The 25,016-nt window shown below is 34.9% G+C and overlaps 1 protein-coding gene across 1 annotated transcript in view; it reads right to left on the bottom strand.

Annotated features, from left to right (window-relative positions):
- The window catches only part of SMC4 (structural maintenance of chromosomes 4), a 33,315-nt gene extending 12,303 nt beyond the window's left edge, over positions 1-21,012 (bottom strand). Inside the window, exons 1-12 of the mRNA XM_054580173.1 lie at positions 20,793-21,012; positions 19,680-19,858; positions 19,046-19,237; positions 17,375-17,551; positions 10,894-11,058; positions 10,535-10,662; positions 9,920-10,060; positions 9,048-9,198; positions 7,320-7,484; positions 5,258-5,491; positions 3,345-3,530; positions 1,241-1,402 (exon numbers count right to left, since the gene is read on the bottom strand). Coding sequence (XP_054436148.1) covers positions 1,241-1,402; positions 3,345-3,530; positions 5,258-5,491; positions 7,320-7,484; positions 9,048-9,198; positions 9,920-10,060; positions 10,535-10,662; positions 10,894-11,058; positions 17,375-17,551; positions 19,046-19,237; positions 19,680-19,858; positions 20,793-20,931 — 2,019 coding nt within the window. The 5' untranslated portion in view covers positions 20,932-21,012. The remainder of the gene's footprint in view (positions 1-1,240; positions 1,403-3,344; positions 3,531-5,257; positions 5,492-7,319; positions 7,485-9,047; positions 9,199-9,919; positions 10,061-10,534; positions 10,663-10,893; positions 11,059-17,374; positions 17,552-19,045; positions 19,238-19,679; positions 19,859-20,792) is intronic.
- Between the last annotated feature and the right edge of the window lie 4,004 nt (positions 21,013-25,016).

The following is a 25,016-nucleotide window of genomic DNA, read 5'->3' as shown; positions in this document are numbered from 1 at the left end:
CTCACTTCCCATCTCTCTAAAAATAAATAAATAAAATCTTAAAAAAAAAAAAAAAAAGTGCTTCGGAGGTACCATCAAGAAAGTTAAAGTATTTGCAAATGATATATTTGACAAGAGATTTGTATCCAGAATATATAAAGAACTCTTACAACTCCATAATAAAGACAAATAAACCAATTAACAAATAGGCAAAGGATTTGAATAGATATTTCTCCAAAGAAGATAACTAATGGCCAATAAGCACATGAAAAGATGTTCATCATTAGTCATCAGGAGATGCAAATCAAGTACAATGAGACACTACTTCACACTCACTAACATGACTATACCAAGTGTTGGTGAGGATGTAAAAAATTAGAATCTTCATACATTGTTGGTAGGAAATGGTACAGTCACTGTGAAAAAGTTTGGTAGTTCCTCAAAAACTTAAACAGTTCACATGTGACCCAGTAATTCCATTCCTAGGTATTAATCCAAGAGAATTAAAATCATGTTTGCACAAAAAACTTGCACTTGAATATTCCTAGTTGCATTATCCATAATAGCTAAACACAGTAACAACAGAAATGTCTAATAACCGATAAATAAACAAAATGTGGTATATCCATACAATGGAATATTATTAGCAATAAAAAGAAATGAAGTACTGATGCATACTACAATATGGATAAACTTTGCAAATCTGCTCAGTTAAAGAAGCCATGCACAAAAGGCTCCATATTGTATGATTTGATTTATATGAAATGTCCAGAATAGGTAAATCTATGGTGATAGACAAACAATAGCTTCAAGGTTGCTTGGGGCAGGGCGGGGCGTGTGGGTAGTGACTGCTAACGTGAATGAGGTTTCTTTTGAGAATGATGAAAAAAATCTGGAGTTACTGAGGTCACAGTTAAACACAACCTTGTGTATACACTAAAACTCACTGAACTGTTTGTTAAAATGGTGAATTTTATGGTACGTGAATGATATCTTAATAGTTTTTTTTTTTTAAAGCAGTTATTGACAATGGAAATTAGAAATGCAAACTACCAGGCACTCTAAAAATGGAATGTATGAATCCTTTACGGGAGGCATTACAGATGTTTTTTTCCACAACCATTAACCCCAGAGCCTAAAATAATCCTCAAAACCTATTGGGTATTCACTAAATAACCATGAAGAAAACGCGAGGGGCAGGGGAAAACCTCATACACTTGGCACTTACTGATATTATGTGTAGATTTTTATGAGTACCTACCTTATCCAAACCTATAAAGGTCGCAACTCCAATATTGTGTCTTTTAAGGAAGTTTACACATTCTTGGGCTGTATCAATAGAATCAACAACAATGTAGTCTAATGCACGACAACAGGATGAAATAGCAACATCGTATTTTTCATCAATTGCTCCTAAGTCCCCCTAATATAAAAGGAGGGGGGAAAATCAATGCACTATCAGCAAGAAATTAGGCACAGAATCATCTCATAATTATTCATACAGATTTTGCAAATTACTCTTAACTGAAAAAACTATACTTATACATGGTTTTAAAAAGTACAAAAAGGGTACACAATGAAAATGTAAGTATTCCTGTCACTCAACTAGAGTTTTTAATCTACCTTTTAAAAGGTTATATATATGCAGTTTTAAATTTTTAATGAAAGCACAAAATGAAATAACTGCTCTCATTGCACAAAAATTAAGATATGAAAATTTGAAACCTAAAATACAGATGAAATAACTTATAAAAATAACAAAACTCTAAATTATTCAAGGCCATCTAATATTATGAGTCCTAATGAAACACATTTGTCTGTTTATCAATCTGTTAATGTATTAGCTATCAAGAAGCATTCACTGACTAGCTTTATTTTTCCTTGAGAGCAAATAAAACACCAGAATTTATTTATAAAAAATTGTATATTTATTCTCACATACTTAAACTTCAGTCACCTTTCATTTGATGAAATACACCGATTGAGGTGTTTTTTTCACACTGCTCAAAACACCTATTTAGAATTAAAAAAAAAAAAAAAGATTTTATTTAGTTCTTAAAGAGAGGGGAAAGGAGGGAGAGAGTGAGAGAAGCATCAATGTGCAAGAGATACACTGCTTTGTTGCCTCTCACCTGCCCCCGATTGGGGAACCCGCCTGCAACCCAGGCGTGTGGCCTGACTGGGATTTGCACCTGTGACCATGTGGTTCCCAGGCCAGTACTCAATCTACTGAGCCACACCAGCCAGGGCTATCTTGACGCCTTTTAGTGCTTCTGTTTTTTGTTTTACCTCTTCCACACTGGCAAAACATTTCCCTTTGAGGACTTTTTCCATCCAGGGAAACAAAAAAAAGTTGCTACAAATGAGATAGGGTAAATACGAAGGGTGAGGTACAGGGGTAATGCTGTTTTTTTTGGTCAAAAACTGCCGAATACTCGGTGTGGACAGATGTGCTCGTAGCTCGCCCATCAAGAAATGGGCAAAGGCGTTGAAAGTCTTCAAAAAAATTCACTGAAGCTGAACACAACCTCTTACAACAACGCCAGCTAGACACTGATACAGACAGATGGGTTCCCAGAGCACTCACTTAGTAGGGAAAGCCTATACTACAGGGGGCCTGCTCTCCAGAAAACAATTCCATTTTTTTTTTGGCGGGGGGAGGTCTCCCTCTCACAGGATTAAATTGTGTAACTTTGAGAAAATTTGGTGGAAGTCATTTAACATTTAGACACAAGCAACTATGCTGGGTAATTTCCATTTGCCCTTGTCATCACTTTTTCCTGCTCCCTTCTCTGCAATGCTGACTCAGGGATTGCATCAACTGAATGGAGTTAAAATATACATTATTTCCCCCATTTCTTCCTGGCCACCCTCTAGCCACGGCCACAGCATCTTCCTTCCCTCTTTGGTCTCAGGAGCGGGAATAGTCTCCACTATTGCTAGCCTTGGGTTTCTGAGTATCCTCTGCTGATGTCCCTCAACTCTAGCGATATCCTTTGGTACAATGGTATAAAACCCAGAATATAATTCATCAAATCCCTTAAAAAAAAATAAAAAAAGAAAAAGAATAGAGTAGCTTTGTTATCACTACTAAAGTTTGTTTTCTTCCCTTGAAATTAAAATGATTATAATTACCCAAATAAACAAAAAACACTATTTTTAGTAAGAGAGAATCCATACTACAAAGAATTTTACTATGCTTGAGTGTAAGAACACAATGTTTAAAAATGTCTTTTCAAACAAACAAAAATGAATGTTATTTACTTCAGTGGCACTCAGTAGTTTCTTTAAGTCAAGGTAAGAAAATTATTTACAGTATTTTCTTGAGAAAAATATATAGTCATGTCCAAATAAATCTACTTTACCAATCTTCCATATATTCCTGGAATCCTGCCAGATTTCTTTTCTTGAATTATTGCATCAAGAACTTTCCCCCTACTTTGATTCATTGCTAAGGAACTCTTTGCCTCTTCAACTTTTTGGAAAAGATCACGAATCAAACTTTTGCAATTTACTTCTTCTTGTGTAAGTTTTTGAAGTTCCTTTTCTTTCTAAAAGTGAAAGGTTAAAAAAAAAATAATGAATCCCATAATGCTATGCCCAATCACAGCATAGTGTTAGTTGTAATGCTTGAAAAAAGAAAGAAAAGACAGACCAACAATAAACACTTGAACCAGAACTAAGTGACCATACGGCGCTACTCGTTTGGTTTTGAAAAAATATGGATGCATTTTCTGTTTTAATAAGGGCATAAATTATTTGGGTCAATAATAAAGAGCATAAATGCAGTATGTAGGAGCATTGATAGAGCAAGTAGAGCTAGAGCTGTGGAAATCCCAGTTTGGAACCACAGTTATGTGTAAGTGTGTCCTAATTCTTAAATTCTGCACTAATAAACAGACTCTGGTATAGGACTCCCGTTATGGGTGACCGGGCAGGACTATGATTATACTGTGCTTTGCTTTCTAAATAGTAAAGAACATTATTATTATATTTAATTAAATAAAGAAAAAAACTTCAAAAAAGCACAGCTCTGAAATGAAGGGTCACATGATGACCAGACAGTACTACTACTATACAAAAATGTCAGGCTGCCAAAAGGAGAGGAACCACACACATGCACACAAAAATTCAAATTCTCAGTTGCTTAATCTCCAACTTAGAGCAGCCACTTCCCTCATCTCCTTTAAATTATGACCTCTATTACTAATCACACTGGTATAAAGAAAAAGCTCAGTTATAGCTACGATTTATCAAAAAATAAACTGAATTACTAGGGAGATAGAAGTGGTTACTATATATATAAAAGTTTACATTTAAATGGTACATCTTCAAGAAATTCCCCAATGACCAAAGTGTATACATTTACTAACATGGAAAAACAAACACAGAACAAAAACCAAAATGTTATTTCTCTTCAGACTGCATTTTCTATTGCCATCTTATCTAATGAGGCTTTGGAGATTAACGTTAGGAAATTACTTAGATATATAAGTCACTCAAGACAGGAGGGGCACCAATGGGCTAAACTAGGTATTTTCATACCTAGTTCAAAACAGCTTGTAGTTCAAAGAAACCACATCCATAAATTTCAAAACAGAATACTTTAAGATAGCTGGTTTGCATATTCATCCATAAATACATTTATGGTTTTCATTGTTTTGTGCATAATTTGTCTACGCTTAGATTTAGGGAAACACAAACTTTCTTTTGTTTAAATTATTTCCATGGGAAACAGTGGTGGTGGTAGCAGTGTTATTTGCTGTTCGGTACCAGTTTCTTGACAGTCTGTTCGTATCAGTTGGAACACTGAATTTTAACCCCCCTCTTTGGGCAAAGATTAATGCTAAATGAAAAAACAAACAAACAACAAAACCCTATACAGATGCTCCTTGACTTACGATGGCATTATATACCAATAACCCAATTGTAAGGTGAAAATGCCATTAAATCAAAAATGTAATATCCTAAACCTACTGAACATCATGGCCTAGCCTACTTAAATGTGCTCAAAACATTTACGTTATCTTTCAGTTCAGCAAAATCACCTAACACAAAGCCTATTTTATTATAAAGTGTTGAATATCTCATGTAACTTACGTGTATCGTTTTCACACCATTGTAAAATTTAAAAAATCTTAAGTTGGGGTTAAGCTGATGAAGATGTACCATCTGTATACTAGTCACTTCAGATGTTGAGATAAAAAAGTAATCATTAAAAATATACACAAAATTTGGGTTGACAATGTTCAGATGAAATACAGAAGCAAAGATTTACCTCCTTTAATTCATGTTCAGTGTGAGGGAGTTTCGCCTCTATATCAGCGATTGCAGCTTTTCTTTCTTTGAGAGTCTCAGAAGCTGCAATTAGAGCTTCCTTGGCTTTACTTAACTGAGACACCGCAGTATTATGCCGACTGAGATAGATATCAAGTTCTGATTGGGCTACATCCATCTTTGAACGTGCATCATTTACCAATTTGCTGAAACCCATGAGTTCTTTCTCTTGATTCTGTTAAAATATGATAGACTCCATTAATTCTGAAATACTATGTTTTCAAAACTAAACTGAAATAGAAGCCATGTATTTTTAATTCAATTTAAGAGATTATACAAATGGAATGGACTAATAGATTTTGCTTAGTTGCCAGTGTTCACTGTACATAGTCTTTCCCCAACTGATTTCTTAAGAGCTCAATGAGGTATATGTTAATATGCTCATTTCAGAAATTAAAACTAAATAATGGTTAAGAGAACAAAAATTTGGGTCTAAACTCTCTATGCACACACTATCTTACCTGAAATGATAAGGTTTAAGGTCTGTTTGTTCAGCAAAAAGTTCCAAAATTAGTCATTTACTTGATGAGTAGAAATTTTGGGCTACTATAATGGACTGTGTAGAAAGAACTTATTTATTAGAGTAATGATTCATAAGAAAGGCACTTACGAAAGTCTGACCCCTTCATTTCATACATAGAGGAAAAGGCCCATAAACACCAGGTTCTGTCCAAGGTCATCATATAATCAGTATAAATGTTTGATGGTGAAAATCATGAACACAAACACACACACTTCACTATATTCTAGATGCTATTATGAATGGTAGGTGTTAATTCCTTAATATAATAATCCTATGAGGTACATACATCATTATGTCCATTTGAGGAAAGTGAAATCAGAGTTTGAATAGCTTGCTCAAATGCACTCATAAGTGGCAGAGCCTGTTTTTTGCACTATTGCACATTGAGGAATGAAGACACCTGGATGTGAGTCCCAATTCTTTTTTTTTTTTGGTTTTAACTAACAAAGGGTGCAAAGGTAAATAAAAACACTCAATATACATTAGATGAGCAATGTGAAAATCTATATCCACAAAGTATTCCATTATGAAAGCTGTTTTACCCATCGCCACTTTACCACATGGGTGTCCTACTTATAGTTTTATAATGTGACATTAGGACATGTCCATATTCCAAAACAGACTCTATTATGTCTAAAATTTAAAAAACTAAAATCACTTTTTTGAAATATAATTAACATACAAAGGTTATACATAACTCAATTTAACTCATTTACTATTATCTATTAAAATATCTAACATGCTCAATGTTCTCAAAAAGACTGAATATAAACAAAGACAGGTACAATTTGTGCTTGTAATACTCTTGTTACGTACATAAGTCATAACAATGTGACAACCACACACTTATTACATTAATGAGGTGCTACTGTAATAGCTACCATTTCTTAAATTCAAGGCATTTACATGAGTGTGTGTGTATTTATATTTTATTTTCACAAAGATTCATAAGATAGGTATTTTTTCCACTGCTTTTGAGGAATATGACTTGGAGATATAATCTGCACAAGATCAGAAATAAGTTACTGACCTAGGATATGAACCAAGAACTGGCACAAGGGCCAGAGTTTTAAAGTATTACGTAAGAGCTATAGAAGCAAAGAAAGGAGATGCTAACCTGTGATTAGTGTGGCCCCAGATTTTTATAGGTGGTAACCAATTAAGTTACTAAGAAAATAACTTAAGATGGAAAAGAAAATCTGATGATGAAATGAACAGGCTCAACAAAGAATGGCATATATAACAAAATATTTGACATGGTACATTTTCTGCAACCATTATAAATTCTCATTCAGCTAATTTTTTAAAAAAATGGGAAAGCAGGAATGAAAAAGGGTGTGCACTATTTTTAGGAATGGTAGATTAGATATTAAAGTCCAAAGTTTTTCTTCTAGAAGGTCAGTTTTTACTATTACTACAAAAACATTTGAGTTAAAAAAAATCCACCAAAATAAACACCAAGTGATAAAAAAAATCTTACTTCTTTTTCTTTCTGAAGTCCTTGTGTTTCCTGTTTAAGGCTATCCATAACTTCCTTCAACTTTTCTTCTTCTTTCTCTTTTTCCTTCTCAAGGGCATTCTTTTTAGTTGTTGTCTCAATTATGATATTCTCACTCTTGGCAGGTATATTTTCAAATTCTTCTACCTAAGATTATAAAACAAAGTTGTAGGAGCACATGCCTTTAGGCTGTCGAGCACTATTAATATCTGACTCGTTTAAAAAGTGTTTCTCAGGGTCTTTCAGGTCTTTGTGGTTTTCTTTGTAATTAGATTTGAGTTAGTTGGTTTCAGCAAGTACTTTTCTCCCCCATCTCTTTGATAGAATTTATTGGCAAAAGGATATCAGCAAGTACAATATCTTCTTAACCATTTACTGACATTTCTATATTCTCTTAGTCTAATGGTAAAGCTAATTCTATGAATTCTTGATTGCTTATGAAGAAAATTCTCCCTGCCTGTACATTAGGTATTTCTTCCTTCTGTTCCAATTTCAGGTGATAATTATCCTTTCACTTGTTAAAATGCTCTATGAGATTTCTTAAACTATCCGTCATGGTATATTACAGCTTACCATGAACTACTTTTACACCCCTCAGCTTCCCTCAAATCCTAAGATCTTTCATGACTTTACCCTTCCAGAGTCACCATGTAGGACTAATATTTTATTCCATTACTACTTTCTGGTAATAACTACTTACTCACATTTGATGTCTAAAGGCCAGTCCCTCTGTAAAGTTACATTTGGCTATCTGTCCAATTTAGGGGTTACTTTCAAATTTATATGGTATGTTTTGTTTATTCTGATTATCTAGTACAGAAGTTCAGCATTTTCCTAAATGGTATTCCTCAAACACTGATTTCATGTAAAGATTTGTTGTTGTACCAAGCAGAACGTATTTTGTGAACAAATGCATTTAGAAAATGCTTATACGGTAAAGCAAAGCCTGTATTATAATTACTGTGAGGTTACATGGTAAAAAGCTGTTTGGGAGCAGGGGGATTAGATGTCATATCTATTAGTATCTCATAGAGCTTTGAGCATAATTTGAAAGACCCCATATTAATTGATAATTAGAGTCTGGCCCCTAGCAAGTTAGGCATTCTGGTCCAAAGTCATTTTTGGTCAAACTCTGTTGTAAATTACCAGATTCCCCTTCCCTTCTTTTTAAGTAGGAGCTCAATTTAATTTTTGTAGAAGGCAGATAATATGTTTAATTTAAAACACATAACTAAAAATGTCTTTTTCTCTTTTAAAAGTTTATTTTTTTATTGGTTTTTTTCCCCATTACCATTTATCTACTCCCCTGGTGCATCTCTCCCATGCACTCCACAATCACCACGCTATTGTCTGTATCCATGAGTTCTTTTACTTTTTTGCTCAATCCTGCCACCTCACAACTGCCCTCTCTGCACTACCCTAAGGGAGACAGCACATTATTTTATCACGAAAACAGAACTGCTGATTTGGTAAATGTTTCCCAACAATGTATATCATAGAAGCACAAGCTCTAAAACTCAAAATCAATGAATGTTAAGATTCCTCCTTGGGGAAAATAATCAGGTTCAGACAGAAATCTTAAAACACTTAACATTTAGAATTTCAATGCATTCTGTTAGGTAATAGGGGGCAAGCATATCAATGAAAAAATTTAAAAAAACTATATCTGATATGCAGATGTTAAATATTAAAGGTTTTCTTTAAACCTACCTTTTCTTTATCTTTTTGAAGTTGTTTCTCCAGTTTTTTGGCCTTACTTGAAGCATGTTTTAATTTTTCCCTAACTTGAACATCTTCCAAATCTAGTTGTGTAAATTTTTCTTTGTTCTCCTCAATATATTTTGTAATTTTATTGAGTTTCCTAACAAAATGAGAAAATTATCAGTCACTATTTTTGATATTCAGGTATTTGGAGCCATATTATATACCTTGCCTGGGACATTTCCTCTATAAATGTGTCTAAGCTCTTGTAAGGTAGGATCTGAAAATAACCTATTTTCAAGTTGACCCTACCTTACCCTGATATATGAGGAAGCATTATGTGATTATGAAAGTTATTTTGTCCTCCAAAGCTGGATGATAAATACATTTTCCAGAGACTATGAAGTCTGGGTATAAAAAATCTTTATCACAAAAGCAAAACTTATTTTCAAGAAGTATCATATAAGAGATACTGGTTTCATTAAACATTGGCACAGAAAAAAGTCATAAGCAAAATTTTAAAAATATCTAAGATAACCCCAATTCTACCTCCAATAGATTTGTGGCCTCCATTCTTAAGACAATCTGTCAGGTTACACGGGCTTATTTTTGCTGTGATGTTTTGTGTTATGGAGTTCTGCCACAAGGGGGTAGTATCCTCCATTACTTTAAGATCATTGAGCACTTGAATCTGTAAAAATGACGTGCTGGATGCAGGGCAATTGAATTTTTTGTTTTTGTCTGCAAAAGGAGACCATTTTATATGCTGGTAAATGTATTATACTCATGTGCTGCCAGTAAGTTTATATATAGACACACACATATAGGTAATAAAATTAACTGAGTTAAATACTTCTAGTACTTTCCAAAAAAATTATTACTTCTCTACATCTTTTACAGCTTTATTCTTAGCTTTCATTTCATTTGATAGTATACTGCTCTTCTCATTAATTTCTTTGGTATCTTCATTAATTTTTTCCTTTTGAGTTTCCATTTCAGCAACTCGTTTCTGCAGATCATGACTAGAGGGAGGAAAAAAAGAAATTGGAGATCCTAAAATGCCATTTCTAAAATTATGTAACTATTTTAGTAAAACCAGCTGTTTCTAAAATATTCTTAGCTACAGTCATTTTACAGTTACCTGGGGCTATCGGGGGATGTGTGTGGAGGAAGGGGGAGACAACCAACCCAGGGTCAAGACTAGAATTAGGGACTAAATAGGTTCTATATAAACAAAGTTAGATCTGTCACATGAATTAAAAAGTATATTTGAAATTATTAAGTATAGTAATAAATACTTGTGAACCCACCTCTCAACTTAAAGTAGGCTACTTAAAAGCCTACTTCAATACTATAGTTAAACAACCCTGATTTAGTGAATTCATCACATAAAACAATTTTTAGATTTTTTTTCCAGTTTTTACATCTCTAATATAGAAAAAGAGAAGGGGTCTTGGTTTAATGTCAGAAATATAAAAATTAATAAAGGTACTTACATGTAATATTGACAAACATGATTCTTTTTTCTAAATATTTCATTTTCCAAGGTAAGAAATTCAATTGCTAAGTTTTTCTCTCCTTCTAAGGCATCTTTTTCCTTTTCCACCATCTTAACTCTGTTTAACTACAAAATTAATAGTGTGTAGATTGTTAAAATACACTTCAAAAGTAAAATCTGAACTTAAAATATGCCAACATTAAAAACATATAAACTGTTAATAAAAATATAAAATTCAATCTAAAATACTAAACATTTTCCAATAATTATGATCTATTATAACTTGAATATTTACTTCAGTAAAATCAGTTAATAAATGAAACATTCTGATTTACAACAAGTCTACAAAAGATTCACCTTCTCTCCTCTGTGTTCATTTAATATTTCAACTCTCCGACACAAGACTTTAATAGGTTCATTTAGCCGTCCACAACCAATTATATCTTCTAAATATTCAAGCATACCCTCATCTTGTTCAGTCTGGCCTTTCGGTTTCATCATAGCAATTTGTTCAACTTCACCCTTTAAAAAAAGTCACATTTCACATTCATTTTGCATGTTTAGCTACATCAACCTTTGAGATTTAGGAACAATTAACAAATCCAACAGTAATAAACAAACAAATGTGGTAAATCAGTAGCTTAGAGATTTAAAAATATACAAAAACGTTCTCTTCACTGATATTTTTCTTAAAGAGTTTTAATTTTACATAAGAAATGCATACTTACACTTACATAAACTCATATAATATACACCCACATATACACACAGAGGTAAAGGAAGATTCCCCACCAAAAATGTTCATTCAATATAAATAAAACCATTAACTTTTCTATTGCAAGATTCAGCAATATTATTAATATAATCTACAACTCAGATACTGTGGCAACATTATCAGCTCTTAAAAACATAATAAGAGCTCCTGTTTTAAAACCAAGAATTTTCAAAAACACCCCTCATGGTTATAATGATAGGAATCTTATCCCTAGATGGCTAGTATTACTAAACTTGCTCTATAAATCCAGTATTATGAATTGCTCAGCAAGTGCTGGGCTTCATAAGAATGTCTCAAACCTAATGTTCTAACTTTCTAAAAACAGGACCATTAACTGGAAAAGGAAATTACCTATTTCTCATGGTAACATAAGAAATCCAACTGACTGAAAACTAAAAGTCCTGATACAAGACACTGACAAACTTTTGTCTGCAATCATCCATATAAAACTGAATTGTAATTAAAATCTTAAGATTAGCATTATGCATTAGTATTTATGCCATTTATTTACAAAGAGAAAAGAGGAAAAAAATCTACCATCAGTAACCTTCAAGACTGGCTTGCAGGCAGCCATTTGTTTGATGGTGGAGAAAATTTTGTGTAAATATGCTCAGGCAAAATGCTGCTACTTTACTTCATGGAAGTAGCCTGCTTGAACTCTATACTATTACAACAGAAGAAAAAGGACAGGCAAGTATGTCGGGGGGGAGCGTGGGGGGGGGGCACTTTTATTTCAGAAAACCGGTAAGGATGAAAAAAATTAAGAAAAAAATTTACACATTCAAAAGAACATACTATTCTTTCTCTGAATATTTAAAATATTTATTTATGAATGCACCCTAAATATTTGAGGTAAAACTTGCTCATGAAGAAGCATCATTACCAAAAGTTTTAACATAATTATGAAAAATTAAAAAAACCCTCAGTTTTAATCTACTCATTGAAAGGCATAGTTTTTAATATTTATTTATCATCATCACATTTTTTACTGACAACCCAGTAGCACATGATCATCAAATACAAAGTGAAAGGTTATCCAAAGAACCTGTTTAGATTTTCTATAATCTTCAGTATGCATGAATTAGTGTTTTTAAAAAAAATTAGTGTTTAAAATATGTAGATATTTTATCCTGCTTTCAATGATCAGTTCTTTCTAAATATTTGCAGCAATAGTTTAAGTTTTAGACAAGATTTAAACCTGGAAAAACACCTAAAGCTTTGGATTACAACAGGGTGAATTCTAGCCATTGAATAAGTCAAGTCTTATTATCTAGGCATGGTTTACCAAGAGTGACATTTTGTGCTAGATATTTTGTGTTGTGGAGAGCTATGCTGGGCATCTTAGTATGTTTAATAGCATCTCCCCTCTCCCAGCTATAATAATCTAAACTGTCTCAATGCAAAACTATCCTCAGCTGAGAAATACAGATCTATTGTTTAAATCTTTTCGGTTATCCAAGTAACAAATATAATAGCTGCCGCCTGACATTAAAACTATGCCAAGAGAACCTACATATGAGTCAAGTGGTCATATCATTTAAAACAGTATACATTTTTTTAGATAACCAAAAGTAAAGATTCAGTACACCAGTTTACACTGATGAATATATTCCTTAGGCATCACATTTTTCCCGGCCAAATTACTTATTAAAGAGATGACATACACTATTAGGAGAGTGGCTAGCTTTGGGAATAGTGGTTACTTGTTTTTGGTTACTTGTTCCTTCTCCCTCTACCCGCAATTAAAATGAAGGATATAGAGCTGTAATTTCTTTTCATTCTAACAAGGTTGCCCAGTTGCAAATAAATATTAAACTGAAAAACAAGGACATTTATGAATCAAAATAGTTCCATCTCAAGTCCCACATAACATTAATTTTAGATCGTTTTATTATATGGCATTCAAAAAAAAAAAAAAAAGAATTTTAAACCAGTTATCAGATTAGCACTACTGAATCAACAAGTCACTGGAACATTTAGACCTCCCGTCACTTGGCTGTTAGGACTGCTCTGGTACTCCAGTCATAACCCGGGACCCTTTCTGTGGCTGTCCTTGATGTCCTTTGCCCCTCTTTACCACATGCTATTATTTGCTTACTTGATTCTTTTTACATTTTGTGCCATTTCATATAAAGTCTGTGAGTTGATAGTCTGTGCCCAGATGACCACATCTCTGTTTTTAAAAAATCTTACCTATCCCATAGGAAATTATAAAATATAGTTTTAATTTTCAGCACTAAGCTCAATACATTTTGAGATAATTTTAAAGCATCACCCTGAATTTAAAGTCATCCTTCCATATCAAGGCTCACAAATAGTGGTGACATAAAAAAGTTTCAAGTTGTTACAATTCTAGCCTCTGAAGCTGACAAAGCTTTATATGCCTCTATACTGTTATTTCTCATTTCTACATCTTATGTATACTAAACAAAATTTTAAACAACTTTTTTTGCTGTTATTTACTATAGACTGTTTTAAATTATGTTCAGACTGTATCAGAGACATTAAACTGTGGAAAATGTCAACTATGGTTTTTAAGAGTAACAGAAATAGCAATCATACTTCAAGAGAATATTTATAATACAAGGCCTTAAATCTTAACTAATTGAAGTGGGTGGCAAACCAGGATATTGTGATTCAGCTATACCATTCTTTGACAATATAACTTAGAGAAATTCAACGTAAAAACCCAAGAGGAATGAATAGATACGATGTTGTTTATTCTTATTCCATGAAATCCAAATTCTAGCAAAAGCATGAACCACAAAACTCAAGTATATAATAAAACTTTTTTCTCCTAATAAGGCCTAAAATATTCTTAATATAAATATGGTATTTGTATCAAAATTAAATGGCCCACAATTACTGAACTTTAAATTTTTATCTTGCCTTAATCTTTTTTCTCCAATCTCACTGTAAACTGTACTTTATCTTACTCCAACAAATTTTATTCCAATTTGCTCTTTGTGAACTACCAGAGACCAAAAACCAAAATCACCAAGGTTAGTAGTTAGTATCTGTCTTAAATAAGTACATAAATAGGGCAACGCTTTAGAGCAGCGATTTTTCAACTGGTGTGCTGCAAGAATTTCTGAAACATGCAATATCTGACTATGTAGTCAGGAGCACTGACCTGTTTTCCCTTAGACTGTTAAAAAAAAAAAAAAAGAAAAAAGAAAAGGGCCACCACCAACACAATAGCTGTCTGGTGTGAATGAATCCAAATCATACCTATTTTTTTGGTCAGATCAGCCAAAAATATATTTTTTGGTGTGCTGGAGAATTTTAGTAATTAATTCATGTGTGCTATGAATGAGATGAAAAGGTTGAAAATTGCTGCTTTAGTGGGTGGATGGCTTAGTATCTCTTCTGGTTGCTTATGGGTAGTCTATTTTCTTTCAAAGTTGAGGCCATTGAACAAGATACTATTGAATAATTAAGGTATTGTTGATAAAGTAAAAAATTAATTTCATCTAGCACAGACTTACTTCTACAGGCTAAAGGACTAGAACTCAAATAGCTTGCAAGCCATGCCAGGCTTAGAACTATACCAGAAAGGAAGAGATGGATAGGTGACAACTCAGACCCAACTTAATCTAATCTCCAAATTATTAAACAGTAAGAAAAAATATCCGGGTTCTTGTTTGAAATTTTAATTCAGATTTTATAATAGGAACACCAGACATATGAGGTAGAAAACTTTGACAAAACTAAAATTCTGTTAATAGTTGCAGTACAAACATGAAAAGTACAATGGTCAACTATAATCTAACACTTTTTGAAGGCAAGTATTAGTGTCTCTAAGGACAAGAACAGGGTTTAACCACCTCTGTATCACTTATAGCATCTCAGCATAGTACCTACTGAGGTACTCATTTGAGTGGTCAACTGATAAAATGTACCCTATGGATTTCTGTTGATCATTACTACTGGCCAATCTATACATTTTTTTCAAAGTAATCACTTATGTCTTGGATGGTGATATTACGATGTCTCCATGTTTCCAGCCCCCCAAACCACAGTTAATTTTTAAGATAAATGTTCTTCAGTGGGGGAAAAAGTAACAACAAAAAAAAATACCACATTCTTACTTACCTTCAAATGCTTTAAATCTCTAGCGCAGAAGTCTAACATTTTGATATGGAATTAAATAAAAACCCATAGAAACCACTGCAACTTTCCCTCAAACTTTTAAATGGGGCATCATTAGTTCTACCTAGTCCAATCCCTCTTTCTTCTTCCTAACAGATGAGTTTCTAAAGTGCTTACCTGTAAATTTAATCAAATGGAATTTAACCTGTTAACTTGGAAAGTTTATCTTAGTATTAAGTATCTTAGGTACTTCAGAAGCACATATTTAATATAAAGTCGACAATTTCAGAAATTACTCTTATTTACTTTTTTTGGGGAAGCTGTTATTTTATTTAGCTTTCTTTACTATTGAATTACAGAGAAAGAGGCTGCACCAAGGAAAAAATTTACCCTTACAAGGGTTAAAATACAGTCCACTTTAATTTTGATGTCTTTGTACATGTGTAAAACTTTGATTATCCCAGAAAATAGTAAACAGCAAATTATAAACAAAATATAAGCACAAGTATAGGTTCCTGCAAAATGGTATCATTGTCAAATTTTTTATTATAGACATTTTATCCATTATTAACCAAACCAAATCCCAAACATAATAAAAATCCATAAAACAGTTAAATTTGATATTTAAAGAACTCACAAAGCTTTAATTCCACATTTGTGTTAACTCAAGTCTTGTTTAAAAATATATCTAGAGCTGATTTACCAACATCCTTTCTAAAATAAGTCTGGGTTATAGAAGCATTACAAATGTAGTGTGCTTGGTAACAAAAGGTATTAATGTAGGTTATTTCAGAATAATAATTATTTACCTTGTACATGTACTATGCATGTCTGAAAATAATATATTCTTAAAAAAAGAAACAGTTGGGGAACAAAGACAAAAATGGAAAAGGGTTAACATTTTATGAGTTTGTTACTGGGAACACTTAGTCATCCTAACAAAATTTTTAGTATCAAATCAAAAATTCCAACTTAGTGTAAAGTCAGGACAAGATACTAAAGATTATTAGCAGTTATTTCTATATCACAATATAGTTTTGCTTTTATTATGATATCCTTGATGATTCTAGGCAGGACACATGAAAAGATAGCAAATAATAAAGGAATTTTAATGTCAGACAAAGTCATGCTTTACACTAGAAACTTTTTAAAAAGGTAACACATAAAGAAGATAAAGGATTTTTTTCTTACAAAACAATGCTAGTAGAATACATCCATACTCAAAGAATACAGTGTTTCTAATAAAAATAAACTTAACACCAAGTACTTAAATTTATACCCCTTTAAAAATACTTGAAGAGTTCTGATATTTAAGAATGAAATATCAGTTAACTTTCTGATTTTCCAATAGTGGTTCAAGTAGGCCATTCTAACCAAAACAAAAATCAATTGAGTAAGCTTTTAATTACCCATTCTACGTGTTAAAAAAAGAGGTTAAATCTCAGGTAGGTGCCCAGGTGAATTTGGCAAATACCAAGTGTACAGAATCTTTTCTTTTTGCTAATATATTATTAGTAGAATGAAGAATAAGAACAAAAGTAAAGAAAAAGAACTATTAGGAGATAATGAATCTTATTTAAAATATTATTTTAAAAGGAAATAAAAACAAAAATAAATTGGTGCTATATCCCTGTCACGCTAAAGCAGCACAATAATATTGGTGTTTAATATTTATTTCACTACGCCAATATTTACGTGCTGCTAGAGCGGAACAAGTATGTCAGTCCATCCAAACAGAGCATCTAATGACGAAAATATAGTTTTGAATGAATTTCCTTAAATTTCTAGAGCAGCAAATAATGATTCGCATCTTCACTGTAGTATGTAAACCATGATGTGCTGCTACAGTACTTTAAGGCCTCAGAAATACAGGATTCCTTCAACAGGGGACCCTCCCCTCCAATCTTTATTGATTAAAAAAAAAAAAAGTAACAGGAATATAAGAACCTCTTAAGTCTTTAATAAACTTACCTGCAAAATTAAAAATCTATTATGATCCAAGTCAATTCCATGGCTTCGAAGAAGATTTCCAACATCCTTAAATGTCGACTTGTTGCCATTTATGTGATAGGCAGAAGTGTTATCCCTGTAGGCTGTTCTGGATACATAGAAGTTACTGTTAGGAATGACTTCATAATCATCCCCTTCCTGTTTTGAGGAAAAACAAAACCAGAAAACAATTGTTGGTATTAAGTTACAGGTCTGCTCCAAATTTTACTTTACTTCATATTAAAAATAATTCCTATGGATTAAAAATTTCAAAAAACAGTCACATAAACTGGCGATAGTTCTCAGAAATAATTTTCTTAGCAAAGAATAGATACTTTTCAAAGTTGCTTGATTCCTTCCTCACAGATCACAAAAGAGAAAAAGCCAAACCAAACAAACAAAACAAAACAAAAAAACCCCACCTTCAGACAAGCCTAAAAACATTTGACTGAGCAAAGAGTTGATGAAGGGGGACAAGAATCTGACCATGTCCAAAACAAACTCACAGATTATTAAACCATGTTGACAGATTAAATTACTAGTCAATTAAAAAAAAAAAAAAAGCTGCAAAGGATGATTCAAGGAAAAAAGAAGGAAGGCAGTAACGAGGTGATACGGCTTAGTTTTTTTTTTGAGGGGTTAGAGGAGAAAAAAAAAATACCATTAATCGAAGGTTAAAAAAATTGTAAAAAATTAATTGACAACTATATTCCCTACGTTTGGAAACAATCAGGTTTAAGTGAAGTAGAAAATCTACTTTTTAAAAATTCACTTCCCTTTAAAAGTATGTCATTTTGAAGGTGACTTAAAATTTACATGAATCAAATCCGATTTACTTGCAATCTATTTTCCAATTTAAATTGTATGCTAAGGACTTAAAGTTAAAATGGATGCAACTGTGTAGGTTTACAGCCCTTTATATTAAAAAAAATTAAAACAAAACCTACAAAACAAGCCACATCCCCTTTTCATTACATAATTAGTTTTCTATATTTTTAGGTTCCAGTCACTCATTTTTGAACGATGAATCCGAAGTTAATTATTAATCAGAACAGAAAAAAAAACCTATACCAACAAAACCGTGTAAATTGCCCCCTTTTCTAGAAAACAAATATGTTAGCTCGACCCTTCCTGTTTTAAAAGGGTAGTTCAAACTAAAGCAAAGCTCTTTCGTATCAGATACACAGGACTACTAATAACATTAAATTTAATGTGAACTGAAATAACTGAGAGGGTAAAATTAGTCAACTGTTACATTTTCAAGTTAAGGTAATTTATCTGAAGGCAATAAAAATACAATTTTAAAAACAAAGCAAAAAACTTATAGTAAAAGAATGCCTATTTGGCACTCAGAATACTAAAACTGCTTAATGTTCTATTTTAGAAAGGTAAGAACTAACTACTATGAGCTACTTAAAATTAACTTCCCTGGCTAAAAATTTTAATATTTTAAGTTTAACAGCCACCACCACCACGCCTCAAAAAGAAAATATGATCATGGAGGTAATTAAATCAACAATCTGTTCTACTTTAACCATATATTTATTTTTTAAAGCTAAATTTAGGCCAAAAATAGTAAAATGTGCAATGTATTAAAATTCTTTGTATTCCTAACTCGAGGTTGCAAATAAGTAAATAGTCAAAGTCCCTTACCTTATCAATTATCTTTTGAAAATGAACTTGTACAGTACAACTCTGAATATCCTTGTGTTCATCAGAATTGTGTATTAGTACTGAGAGTTTTTTAGATCTTATTTTTTGTGCTCGATAGCCAAACACAAAAAGCATAGAATCAATAACATTGGATTTGCCACTGCCATTTGGCCCAATAATACAGGAAAAACGCTGCATAAAAAGAACAGGAAAAAAAAATTAAAAGTGAAATTTAAAAGGTCATAAACTGCTTAATTTTTTTAACTTGCAGTAAATCTACAAATACTCAAAAGTTTTTATTGCTACAAGATATCACAACTTAGTTTTCTTATTCCTGTCACAAGCTTCAATGCCTTAAAAAAGACCACATTCTAACTTTTTACAAAATTCATTCTAATAGTAAAGAGAAAATACTCTTCAAACCAAAAACTCACCAATTCTACTCAGTGAGAAAAACTTTTTAATAGGTAAAGAGATAACAAAGATAATCAGACAAAACAAAAGCTAATCTGTTAAAAGCCAAGCAAAAATACTATGTCTGTATCAATCAGGACAAATATAATAGTTACAAAATTGAAACACCTTTTAGTAAAGACACATTATCTTTCAATAGTTATTTAAAACAGTCAAATACCTTATGAAAAGGTCCCAGAATTTTTTCCCCAGCATAGGATTTGAAGTTCTGGTTTACAATATGAGTTATCATAAGTCGAGGAGCTCCAGCTTCATTGGTCATTGCTGGAGGTGGGGGAGGAGGGATGCTATTCAAAATCTCTTCTAAACTCCTATTATCAATTTCTTCACTTGGAATTTCTAAGTCAGTCAAAAGGAAAGGAAACGGAAGGTAAGAGGGAAAAAGCCTGCATTAGTGCAATTCGTTCCGAGTACTAGTAGAGCCTGCTAATCTCTGGAGAGAGGTTATTTAAGAAACCTAGGAATCTGTATTTTCCACTTAAATAGTATTATCCTAAACTCACACGGGACAAGAACCTTTCACCCTGGTTTTATATTAAAAAAAAAAAAAAAGAAAAAAAGAAAAACAAATTCTTGAAAGAAATGCCACCCTTTACAAAAATCTATAGAAATATTACTCTTAGGAGTCAAAACACAACATCATAAAGCGAATCTGGGAAAACCACAACAACCTGATTCCCTGCTCCCCGCCTAAAGGGGGGGTTAAATCCTAAGGCTCCAGATCCAGCTCTCTCCGTATCTTTGAGCACCTGGAAACTTAACTTTGGATACTCCCGGACTATACCGAAACTGTCACAGGGGTTTCACAATGTCATCCAATTATCGGACTCACAAAAGCTACGATGGTTTCGAGTAAATTATCATCTCTTTAATCACACTTTAAGACCAAGTAAGTGAGATTAGGGTCAAGCAACTTTTGATTATATTAACATAGGGTGATGCTGCCTGAAAAAAAAAGTCCACTGTCTATTGGCTGACCGTGCCGATTTCCGCGGAAAAAACAAGGCCACAAACAGAAATTCACAACTGAAGCCACTTACTCGCCCCCATCTCTCCAGCACCATTACACCAAAACTGCATGTAGAGTCTAATCACTGAAAAATCGCCAAATCGCTTTCCTGAGCTGACCTAACGGACCGACAAGCGATCTTCAGATGTCAACCCCGCAGCCCCCATCGCCCACACCAAATAAAGGGTGCCAATCCCGGGTTAGGCGCGGACCCCCTAGGGACCCCCAGCGTGCTTCCCCGCTGAGTCTCGGCGGGCTACTCACCTGCGGTAGCAGGGGCCGGGCTCCGGGCACGGCCGGGCGGTGGCTCGGGCTCCGCGTCGCTGCTGGTGCCGTTCGAGGACCGCGGCGGCCCTTCCTCTCTGCGCCGGGCGGTTGAGGGCTGGGTGCCTTTGCCCGGCATGGTCGCTGCGGCCGGGTGAGAGGCCAAAGTAATACAGCCCACCGGCTGCAGGGCTTTGCGGGTACGTACGTCCCCCACCCGAACCCGGGGCAGTACGGCTCAGCCTCTACCCCACCCCAATCTCGGAAAAACTCCGTCCACCCGTTTCCGAGAGCTTGTTTAAAAAACCCCGCTCAACGCCAGCGGGTCCTGGGGAAAGAATGCACAAAAACCTAAGTGCTAAGGAGGCGGGATTCGTGTTCTTAAAACAGTCCTCAACAAATGGGGAAACCTAGACGTGCTTGGTAATCGAGCAACGATGGAAGAACTGCTTAAATAATTTTTATTTTTAAATGCCCCACCCCCTTCGCCCATAGTATAAGTGTATAAGCATATGTGAACGTAATTTCTAAACGAAATCATTTCCATACACTGGCATTTACTAACATTCCCACGCTCTTGGGGCTAGGGATGCGCAGATTTAGAGTTCGTATTAGCTTTAGGTTGGAGGGGTTATTAACTGTTCCTAGAGCAGAAGTCTAACGGACGACTCGCCGCCCACTGTCTTTTCCCCGCCTTTTAGCTCTTGGGTGCCGTTGACGGCTCGGGGACTTCGAGGTCTCCGCCCTACAGTCCGACTGGGAAGGGCGGCCTGAGACTGGGGTCAACAACTCGCGACTTCCAAATCGGACGCTGGCGGCGCCTGCTCCAGTTCAATCATTTTGGGGTGACCAGGGTTTGTCCCTCCGGGGCCTGCGGCGAAATCCCGTTGGATAATAAACTACAAAAGGTCACCAGTAAGGACTAAGAACCAGTGATCAGTCTCTTGGGAGAAGAGTAGGGCAGGGGACAGGGGGTAACGCCCTTTCCCCGACAGACACCAGAATTTCTGCGATCCGCGAGGCTGAGAACCCCTATCCCCCACCCCAAGCGACGCTTAAGTAGCTCAAAGAAGTGGCGCCCGGGAAAAGCGCGCGGGAGCCCCGACTGCCGGGGAGCGGCCAAGGGGGGGGAGGGGTGACAGCGAGACAAATCTCCCGGCGACAGCCTCAGCTCAGACTTCGGCTGCTCCAGCTCAAGGCCTCTACTTTCAGGGCGCGCGCGGACAGGGTAGGAAGTGAGAGTATGACAACCTGATCAGGAAAAGATATACTTTACCTGCGGGACAGTCCACTCAGACTAAGGCTGGAAACGGCTGTATATACCCCCCTCTCCTACCGGTGTTTCGGCTCCGGGTCCTTCACTCGAAAATGGCGCCTAAAATACAAACTCGAACGGAAATTCGTTACAAATGTGCCGCAAAGCTTTCTGGGAATCACTAATTTGAAAAAAAGTGCGGCGATTATCATCGCCATCTTCTGGCCGCTTATACACATGCGCGAACTACTGGAAGGGGAACCCAGGAGACTGGGGACATTTCTACTAAGTGAGAAAGAAGCGAGGAGCAATGTTCTCCCTGTGACCTGCGGAAACAGCACTCTTATAAAAATATTACAACCCCCAGCCCCCACCATCCTGGCGAGTTTTGAAAGAGGAAAAAAAAAAAAAAAGGGGTTCCGCCCACAGCTGGAGGCGGGACTCAGTCGTCCAATAACGTCCTTTAAAGAGAGGGCGGGCTCTCTGAGGGGAGGAGCCTCAGGCCCGCTCGCCTAACGGGCTTTGGGGGGAAAATATCGCGGGAAGAGGGAGGGAGCGGAGCTCTTTAGAAGTCACTATGGTGACGGGGAGGTCGGAAAGCTTCTTCGTAACTGGTCCCAGCTCTGCCGGAGCACTCGCCACTGCTTTCCTGGAACTTAAGGTAAATCTCTTCATTTTTGGAAGTTGCGAAGAAAGAGTTTGGAAGTCGTGGCCATCACTGGGTCCCATCTTTCCTGCTTCGAGGGTGTGTGCGGCGTGGGGCATCAGTTATTTTCTGTCTCCCTGAGATTAGTGGGGCTCTCTTGACGAAGCTTTTGGGATGCGACGAAGGAAGCCCTGAATTTGGAGGCAGTCGAAGGACAACGAGGAGAAGATCTGGATTGGTGAATGATACTGTAGTACACATGTGAATAACAATAATAATTTCGAGTTATTGATGTTAGGTCGTTAGTGTTACTAATGAAGGCGTTGGGGGTGGGCTTTTGAAATCGTTTGGCTGAAAAACTGTGTCAGGGAAGAAACGATTTACCGATGTCATCTGGTTATCTTTATGAGAAAATTATCGATCCACAAATATTACTAAAGTAGCTATGGTATACATCGCATTGTGCAAGAAATAATCAGTATTATTAAGAAAGTATTCTCGTTCCTAAAGAACTTAGTTATGTGACTTTTTAACCTGGAGGTCTGTGGACTGGGCTTCAGGGGAGTTACTAGCTCCCTCCCCCAATCCCCTGAAATAGTATACAAAATTCTGTGTGGTAGTGCACTTTTCTGAGAAGTTAGTTTTTCCAGAACTTTGATCAGATTCTCCAACGTGGTCTTAATCACCCAGTAAATATTTATTCAGTAACTTTTATGTACTTGACGTTGAGAACTAGGGGCCTCTTTTTTTTTTTTTCCTCTTTAAATTTTGCACACTTAGGGTCTGGCATATGAAAACACCAGTCAGCTTTATGAATGAATTTATATTGTCATCCTAAGTAAGTATTATGACCCTTGTCCTGAGAGGCATAAAATCAGGTTTAGTAATTCTCAAAGAGGGGTGTCGACACTCACCACAAGTGTATGAATCTGGTGAGCTTGGGAAACTGGTGTGGTTTGAGAAGCATTTTCCTGATGTTATACCTTTATACTTACTGCTTTTCTAAGGCAAACTACAGAAAACAAAGCTGAAGGAAGAAAATTGACTGGTAGGCACACAAGAAGATGTAAGGATTATCTTTGAAAGCTTCTGCAATCTTTTGGATTTTCGAAGTTTGTAAAACAATGCAAAACATGAGTTGGAGAGATATCGACCATGAAAACGGAAATACTAGACTGAATTGGGTGGTATAAATGGGGGACAGCATAATGTAGTAAAAAGATGTAACAGGTAACAGAATCCCAGATCCCCTCATTTTTAGGTACATGCTTGGACAATTTATTCAATTTGTCAGTTTCTCTGAGAGTATTTATTTATAAAACCAACATATAATACCTATCTTGTAGAATTGTTTATAATTGTTCATTTTTAAAAAGATTTTATTTATTTTTAGAGAGAGGGGAAGAGAAGAAGAAAGAGAAGGAGAGAAACATGGCATTCAAGCCACTGAGCCACACTAGCCAGGGCAATGGAGACTTGATTACCCTGCCAAAACTTTGGATAGTTCTCATGAAATTAACACTGTCTAATTATAAAAAGAGGCTGGTCCAGTTGAAATGGGCTAGATTATAATCATTTTGGAAAGTAGAAGTCTCATTTTTCTGGTCCAAAATTATCTACTAACAACCATTATCTATAATTTCAGGCAGATGGGGAAAAGAACTCACACTTATTACATTTTAAAAGTAAAATTGTACTCCACGGGAAGAAATAAGTTCAGAAAAAAGCTGGAATTAGAATTAAAACCCACATTTTCAATTCTTTTAACTGCATGATTTTGTCATTATTACAATATATGTTTTGTCTGCCTTCTAACGTGCTTGCAACATTTCATAAAGCGAAATTAGTTATGCAGGTGAATGTTTAAAAATATTAAGTTGTGATTGTAAGTATTTGAGTTAATTAGATATTAACTAATCAAATGAATAAATAAACATGAACTTATGTAAGTGATGTATAAGTACTCAGAGATTATTCAAGGTTAATAAATTGGATATAGACCCAGAACAAATAGTAATGACTATCCCTCTTGATAAGATACAAGTACATTAACCTTGTGAAACTCTCAGCTAACTTAATGGAGAAAAAATAGAAAGTGAGGAAACAGAAGTTTTTTGGGGAAGGACCATTTTGGAAAATGAGTTGTTTTTTTAAAAAATTCGTGTTTATTAGGATTATGGAAATATATGCATATATCCCATGGGCAGTAGCAGCAGAGAATATAGCTCAAGGGAGAAAATAGGATGAGATAGGTTAATAGGAAAATAGTATAAGAATAGTTGAAATATTAAAAATAGATTAGGTTTTAGGTTTTTAAAGTTGT

The sequence above is a fragment of the Pteronotus mesoamericanus genome, unplaced genomic scaffold (assembly GCF_021234165.1).
Source record: "Pteronotus mesoamericanus isolate MK-2021 breed Mesoamerican mustached bat unplaced genomic scaffold, CSHL_Meso_final contig_116, whole genome shotgun sequence".
Classification (NCBI taxonomy): Eukaryota; Metazoa; Chordata; class Mammalia; order Chiroptera; family Mormoopidae; genus Pteronotus; species Pteronotus mesoamericanus.
Note: the sequence above shows the minus strand (reverse complement) of the source record. Positions and strands in the feature narration are given on the sequence as shown.